Source organism: Amblyomma maculatum, chromosome 3 (genome assembly GCF_055883805.1).
Source record: "Amblyomma maculatum isolate TAMU_Amacu chromosome 3, ASM5588380v1, whole genome shotgun sequence".
Lineage (NCBI taxonomy): Eukaryota > Metazoa > Arthropoda > Arachnida > Ixodida > Ixodidae > Amblyomma > Amblyomma maculatum.
The window spans coordinates 144,543,511-144,554,774 of NC_139346.1; the positions used below are offsets into that span (position 1 = coordinate 144,543,511).

At 43.7% G+C, this 11,264-nt stretch overlaps 1 protein-coding gene across 2 annotated transcripts in view; it reads left to right on the top strand.

Annotated features, from left to right (window-relative positions):
* The window catches only part of LOC146196234 (unconventional myosin-XVIIIa-like), a 199,476-nt gene extending 188,420 nt beyond the window's left edge, over window positions 1–11,056 (top strand). Inside the window, exons 27-33 of one of the 2 annotated variants that reach the window (XM_084598128.1) lie at window positions 132–245; window positions 322–438; window positions 1,846–1,929; window positions 3,107–3,244; window positions 4,893–5,215; window positions 5,355–5,516; window positions 8,626–11,056. In XM_084598128.1, coding sequence (XP_084454254.1) covers window positions 132–245; window positions 322–438; window positions 1,846–1,929; window positions 3,107–3,244; window positions 4,893–5,215; window positions 5,355–5,516; window positions 8,626–8,740 — 1,053 coding nt within the window. In that variant the 3' untranslated portion in view covers window positions 8,741–11,056. The remainder of the gene's footprint in view (window positions 1–131; window positions 246–321; window positions 439–1,845; window positions 1,930–3,106; window positions 3,245–4,892; window positions 5,216–5,354; window positions 5,517–8,625) is intronic. The other variant, XM_084598129.1, reaches the window with a different exon arrangement.
* The last annotated feature ends 208 nt before the right edge of the window (window positions 11,057–11,264 follow it).

Sequence of the window (11,264 nt, forward strand, 5' to 3'; positions counted from 1 at the left end):
AGTATTGCATAACAGCTTCTATAGACCCATGGCACATTTACTGTTGAGACAAATGTGTGATTATGAAAAGCATATGAGCCTCCATGTGCATCACGATGCGTCGCGCTTCCCCTGTCCCCTTTCTGGTGCAGTTGGAAGATGCGGAGTTTGCCAAGAGTGCGGCCATCAAGGCCCGCCAAGGGGCAGAAGCGGAGCTGGAGGAAGTGCAGGCTCAGCTGGAAGAGGTGCTGCGCACCAAGAACGAGGTGGGTGAGGCCTTCACTGCCTTCACTGTCTTCACAACGTGGCCCATGAATGATGTGCTCGTGTGTATCGTCGCAGGCGGAGACCCGCTGCCTGCAGCTTGCCCGTGAGAAGGGTGCACTGCAAGTACAACTGGAGGAAATGGAGGAGGAACAGGCTGAGCTCATGAAGAAGTACAAATCGGCTGTGCAGCAGGCAAGCAACTTTCACAGCTTGAACATGTGTTTCTTTATCTATTGGGTTAGCAGTAAATGCGCAGCTGTGAGGTACATCTTTCTTGCGTAAGTATGCTGTCTATGCATCATCGGTCGCAGCACAATATATTGTGCAAGAAAGAATACACAATACAGATAGCAGGCCTTCCAAAGCTTCAGAGGGCTTGACTGGCAGCTTGTGGCAGTCATGTCGCAGAAAACTGCACGAAGCCGTGAGTTGAAAAAGCATGAAATTTTATTTTAAACATTTGCAGCTCCGATTGTTTTCCTAATCTCGTGTCTTGTGCATGTGTCTAAGCAGGGCTCAGGCAATTTATTAAACATGGCAGGCTATCATCATTATTAATAAAGTTGAGCTCATTGCAGGACAGAGGGCTCTCCCAGTGTCTTTAGTAGTAACTTGCTTTGTGCTGTGGTCTTTTCCTGGCATTTTTTTTTTCTGTTCCCTAGATAAGTTACAGGCTGAGTTGAGGAATTGTGTATGTCTCTAGATGCATGCTTTTCTTCGCTAATTTTTGTGCTCACTTTCGGTTTTCCCACGCTATGTTATGCTGTAAGAAAGAAAATAGTGAATATTTGATGCTGCTTTAAAAGCTCTCCAAATTGCCGACCAAGGGACTACAAAACATGGACGATTTTTTGAATGACAGAATGATGAATGGCCCCAGAAAAATGCCGAAGGCTGTTTGCATCATTGTGAACCTATGAGAAGAAAGACTGGCAACTCAGTTCCTGCTTTTGAAAGGGAGCTGTGTGGTAATGATAATTTTTTCAAAGTTCCTAAGCTCGACCAATGCTTTATTAACACTGCAGTCAGCAGCATCTGAAACTGGGGACTGCTGGCCTTGGCTGAATGATGTGCAGCCAATACTTGCAGTTTCCATGGCCCAGCAGTGAAGCTCAGAGAATGAGACCACGCACCCAAAGTATTTTGCACATCTGCCATAAAGTGCATGTCATAGGCATGCAGGCAAACTATACAGCTTGTTGAAGATACATTTGGGTGGCTACCTTCCAGTTTAGATGTACCTCTCTATAGCTACCCTTTGGGAGCCTCCCAAATTAACCAATGCAAATCTAGTAGCACCCAAATTGAAGACCTTTCGATGCCATAGAGTTGAGGTAAGTTGCTGGTAGCTACCGACAGGGTGAGCCTTGAGGTGATTTTCATCGACATTTGCTCTACTTATAGCGACTTTAGTAGCCTTTCGAGGGCTGACTCGCCAAATTAGCGAGGATCTGCTATTGGACACTGGCAGTGGCTGGCTTCCAGCTGCTTTTGATGGTGAATTTTAGTTCGGGTCGGTGGTTTGCTTTAGCTTTCTGTTTGTGATGTCTTGCTTGCATTTTACAGTTCCTGTTTCTCTTCGCTTTCCTTTTTCCTTAGATGCAAAATGACCAAAAGCTCATGAGTGAACAGACACAGCAGATTCTTGATTTGGAGTCTGAGAAGCACCACCTGAAGGAACAAGTATGTACTTTCCCTCATCATTTTCTTTTCAGTTTCTTTTTGCTTAGCTGTAAATTATTAAATTCAGAACACCCTCCTCATTCATTTCACTTCGTGCTGTGTGCAGTTTTCACTGTTTTGCTTGCTTTCCTGTGCACAAAAAAAAAAAAATAAATAACTCATTTCAAGGTACATCTCGCACTTACACAGCTAGCTTCAAGCAAAAAGCTCACAGCTGTGTTCTTAAAACAGGAATAAGTTTTACTTGCATAGAGCAAACTTGATAATTGGTTTGTGCATGCAAATGGCTCAATAAAGGCAGTGCAGGGTCTGTACCAATATTTTCACGTGTTTTAAACTAATAAGGTATCATCTAATGCTTTCAATATCATTTATATAAGGACCAATGCACGTGCAACATTCGTTGGCAGACAAATGTCTATAAGAGTGAATGATATGGTTCAATGTGATCAACCTGCTCAGTCGTACAAAATATATCCTGTCGCTCTGGCAAACGTAGCTCCGTATGGCCGTGCCCTATCTGTTCTAGTCTTTGTTGTGTTACATATTTCTTTGTGTCATGCACCGACATCTACTCTTTTGGATATCCTGAGGCTGTTTAGTTCAACTTGTTTTGGTTTCAGAGCAAGGAATGTTCTAGTATGCTTAGTGAATGGAAGGCTGCAGTAACAGATATGGTATGCAGTGAAACTGCTTTTATGTAATTTGGAAAAAAAGTGCTTCATCCAGAAAAGCACATTACCATGATGCCACAGAGATATTAAAAGATCTCATTGCAGTAGAAGTTTGAAAGCCATATATACTGCCACTCTCTCAATTCTAGGAAATCTCGGCCATGGTATATTGGTGCAACGTGCAACTGTTGTTAAGTTAGATAGTTTGTTTTCAGATGCTCGCAGACTTGGTCATTTGAGTTTTCCTTAGCACAAAGAAGAAAACGAGGCAGTGCCCTTTGGTCGCATTGGTGCTAGCAGTGTTTTATTTATCATAGCTGTTAATAGCAGGTGAAGGACAGCGTAAAAGAACTTACACACTGTCCATGTCCAGCGTGTAAAGGTAGTCCAACCCCAGGACCAAACCAAACTTTTTGAGTGTGTCAATATCGAACATACTGCATTTGTTGTCCTTCCAGTGTCATCATTTTCTGGTGCTATATATATTGTGTTTTTTTTTTTAGGTTCACGACCTTAGCTCCAAGATGGACCACCTGGCCAGCCAGGCGGAGGATTCGCATGCTGTGCGGCGCCTCGAGGCCAGAGTGCGCGAGTTGGAGTCAAGGCTCGAGCTGGAGCAGACAGCCAAGACCAGGCTGGAGGTGAGGTCTATACATCCGAAAGCCGAAAAGAAAATGCCACAAGTGCTTACTCTTGCTTGGTATATGTCATAGAACTCGGCAAGAGCTGAGCTGGCGACCAATCACCAATCATTTTTACGTCATCCCACAAACACAACTGGCTGTGCAGTGGTTTTTCAGCGATACCTCATGGCTGAGCTTTGCCTGCGACGTGTTAAATGTGGACACTGCACTATCCTGTTGCTTAATATGTCACAGAAGTCTGCAAGGGTTGAGCTGGCTGACCAATTGCTAATCTTTTTGATATCGCCCCGCAATGATGACTGGTTGTGGACTGGTTTGACAGTGATATCTCACGCCTAAGCTTTGCCTACAGCCACATGTCAAGTGGACACTGCACTAGCCCGTTTTAAGGATGCAAAAAATGTGGCGACGCCAGCTGTGCTTAAGCAGACATGCAGCATGGTCTTGCTAAGCAAGCTAAACAAGGAGGGGCGGGCCCCAATGTTAAACTGTCCTAGGATCAGTGTCATCATATGAAGAAAAACCTTGTTGATATGTTGTTGTTTTTTTTAATGGGGAAAAAAACGTATTATCCAGGAAAGCATATCGTTGAAAATATGTTATCTTGAAAAATTTAATTGCTGAATGAAGTACAAAAGCATTCAGAATTGAGACCTGCATTGCATAAAACTCTAGATTAGCATTTATAGACATGCAGTATGCACAGCTCCTTTTTCAGCTCTTGCAGAATTCAGTCCGTATTTGCGTTGTCATAAGCACAGAAGAGATTTACTAACAAATCCAGTTCATAAGAGGGAATGACGAGCTGGGATCGCTTCCCTGGTTGTTTCCAGGTGCTTCGCCCCCTTACACGAATGGCTTAGAGGAACCATTGCGATGGCTTACAGTAACCCCATTTTTGCTCGTGCAGCGTCCCTCAAACTCGGTCCACTTGTATGCAAGCGAATAGTCGTCGTCGTCGTCATCATCAGCAGCAGCAGCAGCAGCAGCAGCAGCTTTACTATACCCATTGCAGGGGGAAGGCCTCTCCCATTTTCCACTTGACCCCTACGCACTCCTTAACCTCGTGCACCCACCTAAGTTTCTGCTGCCCCCTGCTATTCTTTCCTAATAGCGAATAGTTGTAGTTATCAAATTATTCCCTCCTATGTCCCTGAGCCACCACGTTGCTCCTCATGAAGTCATGCTTCCACGGGAATGGTGCTTTGTATATTGGCTCATTGGCTTTCTTTGATGCTTCTCCCTTTTTCATCTAGCAAGTGCAGGAAAATCTTGTAAGCGAAAAACTTTTGTGCTGCACTAGCAGTGAAAACATTTGTTGGACACAGTGTTATGACTAGATGCATGATTTCAGGTTTTTAAAATAATTTAAATTATTTTATTATTATTAGATTGAATTTGAAACTAATGCAGTTATGATTTTCACTTTTAGCACAACGTTCTGGTACCTTTCGCGTCGTTGGATACTAACATCAGTCTAAGATTTGGGGCTTCGGGGGGCTGCATACAGTGGCATAGCTTTGCGAGTGTCATAGCTTGTATACCGTAACCTGTTGCTAAGGCTGCAGAACTTGCCAGTAGACTATAGCTGATGCTCGCTGAGAAAAGGCGGTGTCACGCCAATAGTCGGCGCTTCTCCTTTCAGAACCAGGTGCAGCGGCTGAAGGAGCAGTGCGGCCGACTGCAGGAGGAGTCGGAGCAGGCGGTACACAAGGAGCAACAGAGTGCCGAGAGCTGCCGCAAGTTGCAGCGTCAGATGCGCGAGCTACGCGAGGACTGCACCGCACTGCAGCACCGCGAGGCTGAAGCCCAGCAACGGTGCCACGAGCTGGAGATGTCGCTGGAGAACGCCGAGATGGACTTGCAAGGCACCAAGCAGGACCTCAAGCTGGCCTGCCAGCGCATCCAGGACCTGCAGGCTGCCCTCGAAGAGGACCTCGACTCCGGCACCGACGTCGCAGAGGACAGGTAGAGGAACAGCTCTGATGCAGCTGTGTTATGCACTCAAACTATTTAGCTACCCGACTTCTCTAGCTTCGGAGTAGCATGTGTTCAGTGCACGATCTGTGACCAGTTGCTCATGCCGTGCCTGCCTTCTCGTTCACAGCGACTCGGACAGCGACAATGATGTGGACATCGACACGCTGCTGCGGAGGCACGGCCTGGGCACCAACACCAGCCAGTCACGTGTGTCCTCGGTGGGGGACATGTCGCCCCTGCCCCTGACCGCGAGCAGTCGCCGCAGCTCGGCGGCCGTGTCACTCAGTAGGTACGCTTGCTCTAGGCACGCCGGAGCTGCTCACCCCTAACAGCACGGCGCACGCCTCCTCCTCGTTGTCTCTGCTTTGCTGTGGCTCGGATGTCGCGCCGCACCGGCCCGGCCGGACCCCGCTGCTCTCCTGGTATGCCTCGCTAACAGAGTTGTGTGCGTGTTGCGGTGCCTGTACAATTGGTACAATTGCTTGTGCAATTGGCAGAATCTGAGCAAGAGTTGTCAGTTCTGTTACTGCTCTTTCAGGCTGTTGTTTTGAATACAAAAGCTTTAACAGATTGGTAGGTACATCTATTTTAGAGCCTGTTGTAGCCAGTGTATAAAGTAAAAAAAATTGTTTTTGTTTGGTAAAAACGTTTATGCCCCTGTGGTGTTGTCCTCGTTCTTTCCCCTTCAACGTTGTCTCGTAACGCAGTTTTTCCTTTCTTTGTTTCGGACAAGTTTGACATAGTCGGTATGTGGTAATATTAGTGTTCAGTATATATTAATGTTCAACTTAGTGCATTTGAAGGTTAAATGTAATGACACAGCAGTGTGTGAAGCATGCACGAATATATATGCGCATAAGAAAGAACATAAATGTAGAACTTCTACATGCTACAAGCTTCTTACTTGTGGTAAGTGAAAGACAATACCTCCGCGATGCAAAAACTGCTAGCAGCCAAAATTGTACACACATGCGGAACTTACTTTGAGAGAAACAAAATTTGGAAACCAGGAAATTAAATTATGAAAGAAATAGGCAAAAATGATCATTCTCAGAATCTCTCTTTGCTATTCCACAAGACATTGGAGGCAGAGATCTGCACTTTCTGTCTTGAGAATAAGCAGGCTTTCATAATCACATAAATAGCTGTCACACTGGTGAAACTGTCAGGTGTTTCAAATTATTCTATTCAGATTTTACAGCCATCCAAATCTTTAACCAGTGTGCGTTCCAAAGGAGCTAACCTGTGAAAAGATCAAGAGAAGCCCAAGCAAAGGCGCACGAAGCCCTTGCCTAATCTTGACCTTTCCTCCCTTAGTTTGTGGTACTCCTGTACCTCTGATACACAGGAGCACAGAAAAGGCAGCTGTCGCAAAGGCTAGTTAAGGATTTGAGTGACACAAAAGCTGACATTGTGTGCGTTCTAGAGCCTAATGTATAGACTATTACCTAACACTAACAAATCGCTTTTTCTTTTCCACCTTTCAAAATTGAAAGCTTTCAGCATCATAGGTGAACCTCCTTTTTAAATTTTCAATCAGCAGTGTGGTTTCAAATATCAGATGTAAAAAATAGACATCTCAAAGCATGTTGAGTTGGCTTTCACGTATTGCACATTTATAAAATGATGTTTGCATTTTTGTGCATGAAATACAGAAGTCTTTCGAGAAGTACAGATGGTAGATGATTTTGGCGACAATGGCATCCACACTGAGCTGAGCTATGCTGACTGCTTTGCTTCCACTCCCCTCACCTTTTTTTTTTTTTAAAGTTTTCTGTAGCCAGGTTTTGAGAGATTACATCGCAAAAGCTTTTTGACATTGTTGGTGGCACAGTGCTAGTTAAACCTCGATATAACAAAGTCTGTAAATCTGCCGTTTACTTCGTTGAAATTTCACAACGTCGAACATTGTCATCCTGCATTCAGAGAACCCGCTGGAACATTTCATAAACATTTCAGAGGGAAAGCCTTGAATCGTGGTAGGATTGGGTGTTAATATTATTATTAATATTACTATTATTAATATTATTGTTATTATTATATGTGCGATAGGGACATTGAATACATATATTTTTGGTTCCACCTGCACCGCCGCCCACCTGAATTCGAGCGTTAGGCAGGATTCAACAGATTGCGACCCACTTCAGGCAGGATAGCAACAAATTGCAACATTGTGTCAGGGCTGCGTTCAGTTAAAGTGGTTCGATCTTGCTGACTGCGCACTGCGCAGACGCTCATGCCGCCTAGTAGTTTCTCCCAACACTACGCTTGCAAAACTCACCCATACTGCCTCAGATGGCGCAGCAGGCATCACGCTTCGCCACCACACACTTTTTATCTGTCTTTTCGGGGGCGCACCTTGACGCACACACTCCGATGTGTGCTTTGGTATGCGTCTCGCTCAACCTTTCATGCTATGGCATAAATTTTTTCGCTAGTTAATTTCGAGGCAGCAATAAAATTCTGTTACATTGAAAATGCAATAAAAATTATTTCATTATACTGAGGCTAAAAATACATGGTGTTCTACAGGCATAAAGTTGTGAAAACCAAAATACTTCATTACATTGAAGCTCGTTACATTGAGGTTTAGCTGTATTAGTGCATGTAACAGTGACCCAAATATCACAAAAAAATAAGTAAAAAAGTTAAACTTTAGTAATTTAATAATGAGGTTTAGCTGTATTGGGGCATGTAACAGTGACCCAAATATCACAACAAAAGTAAAAAAGTGAAACTTTAGTGATCTAATTATGATTCGGTTTGCACTGAAATACATTGCAAGATACAGGATTTCTCATTTTTGAATATTGAAAAATTTTATTGACATTTTTTGTCAAAACGACATGCTCTAGTGTTCTCTGAAACCTACTCAGGAAACTGAAGCACTTCCTGTTGGCTGTAGATGGAGCTATTCTGATGGCAATATTTTTGTTATTCTTAAATTTCCAATGTTTCTGTATGCTACTGTTTCTATTTTACGAACTATTCAATCTTTATCTGCCTCTTATTTTTTTATCACCCCGTTACATTGTGTCATGAATAACATCATATCTAACAGATAGTATTTTAATGCATGCAAGTTTGACTTGATGAGTGCATATTGCATGTTTTGCATGGCACTAAATTCTTTGGGCATTCCATTTTCATGAAGCGAGCTCCCGAAAATCCATAAGCTGTGCTGCCGACAACATAACGCTCTAATGGGGCGCACAGTGATTCCAGCAGCAGCAGCAACAGCAACTTGTGGGTTGCCCTTGAGGGAGGGAGAAAGGGAGGGAGAAAGGGAGGGAGGGAGGGAGGGAGGGAGGGAGGGAGAGAGAGCTGCAAAGTGTGATGAGGCAGCTGAGCCACTCTGACTTTGTACTTTTTGTCGTTCTGTCCTTGCTCGCTCGCAGGTCGAATGAGAGTCCCATCTCTGGAATATCATCTGTGAGCCCTGAGCTGGAATTGGCTGACTCTGCCAATGGTCGAGCGTCGTCATTCAAAGACGACCAGCTTGTGGACGTGTGACCTTTCACCGCTCGCCGCGCAGTAGCCGGGTCCTGGCAACGAGTGCCACCGGACCCGATGGACGGCATCACATAGTGCACATTACCGCAAATGGACCACCGATGTTCCTGAATTAGCATTTCTCCTCCTTTTTTTTTTTTTTTTTGATGTCCCTTGCGATGTGCACAGCGCGAGCGTGCTAGTGCCAACTACAAGTAGCTCAGCTCTTCTTCCATTGCCGCCTTCCGCTCAAGTTTGATGTTCCCGATTGTCTTGTGGCTTCATTTCTTGTTGCTTCGCTGTCTACTTTTTTAAAGCTGGCGCAATTTGCACAGCGGACACTTCTTTCTCACCCATGTGGTAGTTGCACTTGCATGGGAACACTCATTCCTCTGTTTTTTTTTTTCACTTTGCTGCACCAAGAGGTCTTGCAAGGTCTCCCGATGAGGTACTGCAAAAAGTGGGCGCATTTGGCACCGGTCCCTTTTTATGAAAGATTTGAAAGAAGGGGGTGCCATGAAGGCTTAATTCTGAGCCATTTCGGTGCGGCAGCAAGCTTAGGTTGGTGCCGGAATCACTGTGCTTCCATTATTAATGGAGCAGCTGGTAATAAAATGATCAAGCAATATTATGGCTTGTCAATGCCAGGACCGGCCCTGAACCTAAAGCTGGAAGTCGTGGTGTATTTGTTGAAAATCGAGGACATTCAAACGTTTTATGAAGAATGGTGTTCTCGAATACATCCCATATCACTCGGAGCTGAGACCAGTTTTCTTAAGACGATCATTTGCTATTGTCTTTCTGCCACGAAGATAAGCATTTGAAATGAAAAAGCGATTATGTAGCAGAATCCATCTTGTAGCGGCCAGTCCCTTTCTTACTTTGATGGACTTTAAATCGTAGCTCTAAAGAATGCAGGTGAGCGAAATTCTACTTAAGTGCTTGCAGCATTTGTGTTCTTGATTGATTAGTGAAGCTCACAGAGAGACAGTGAACAGGATAGGGAAACATCACCACATCGACCAATAATCTTATTGGCCAATTGGATAGCCTTGCTACTTGCCGCTGAAGCTATTGACAGCAAAATAAGAGCGCCAGGGGTGGAACACACATTCATTTCAACATTTCATTTCGTTGGTAACAGTGCATTGCCAAGTTGTTTTGTGAGGAAAAAGCAATCTTTTGCTGCAGCCTTTTTCTGTAGCTGCCTTTTGACTTTGCTAGAAAATGCAAAGCAATGCCACCGCAGTTTTCTACATTGTGCCCTTGCCTGGAATGTGTTCGTGGTTTCTATCGAACGTTCCAGCATGTGCCTTGTTTTCTTGAGCAATTTTTGCAACAATGCGAGCTCAGATGCTTTTTCTTTTTCTCTAATAATCGAGCCATTCAATGCAAGGTCATTAGCAATGCTACGCACAAGAGTAAACTTCTTGTACTTATTCAAAGTCATTTTTAAGGTTCTCATTTGTCTTGGCTGTTGTCTTTATGACCAGTGTAAAAATGCTCCCAGTACTCGCATTTTTATATGTTAGATGCCTTTATTAGTGAATTTTGTTTGTCAGAGGTCAGGCCAGTGAATTTTAGTGAGACTACTGCAAAATCTTGACACTAATTGTTTATTATAGAGAGATTTCTTATATTTATATAGATTTATGGTCTTCGTTTTTATGCTCACTGCAGAGTTTCTGCAACAGCCTAGTTCCCAAAGTAGCTTTAAATGAGACGTAAATTACCGTGAAACCTATGGCAGGTTTCCCAATACTGCGAAAGTGTAGTGCAGTTATGTTCAGATTTTGCTCTTGTTTGTGCACTTAAAGGATTGTATATTTTTGTGGGAACATGCATCTTGACTTGCATAGTTTCACTGCTGTCACTTAACTCTTGTTTATTGTTTGTAGCATCGGAGGCGGCCTACTACTGAAACACTGCAGTTTTGTTTACTAGTGCCAGCAGTGTTCAAGTTCTTGCGTCATTTCCACTTTACTTAGCGACATTTCTGTGGTGTCATCTGTTGTGTCTTACTACGTTTTTTTTTTTTTTGAGCGCTTACTCTAAGAGCAGCCCTTGTGCTTAAGAGTGCACTGAGAAACACTACATCTTGCGGTTACATTGTTGCACACAGCAGTTTCTGCAATCACTTGAGGGTGTCGATGATTTGCTGCATTGTATACACCAAGTTTTTGGGCCTTCCCTTTGAGATACGTACAAGTGCATACTGTAGCTGTAAATGTATGTATAATTATGTAATTATGCTGAAACTGGCATGAATTGTTTGGTTGAAAGCGATGTTTGTATGACCCTTACATGTGAGTGCTTGTGAAATAAATATTACAATGGCTGTGAGCGCTTTTCTCTTTTATACTGATAGCATAACGTGCCATCAAAAGTTGAGTCTCGTTTTGTTCTTTTAGTTTATAAGGTTTCATGTCCCAAAGTGATCCAGACATATAGGGATGCCGTAGTGGAGGACTGCAGAAATTTTGAGCACCTGGGGTTCTTTATAATGCACTGACATCGCACAGTACACGGTCACTTTGCTTTTTGC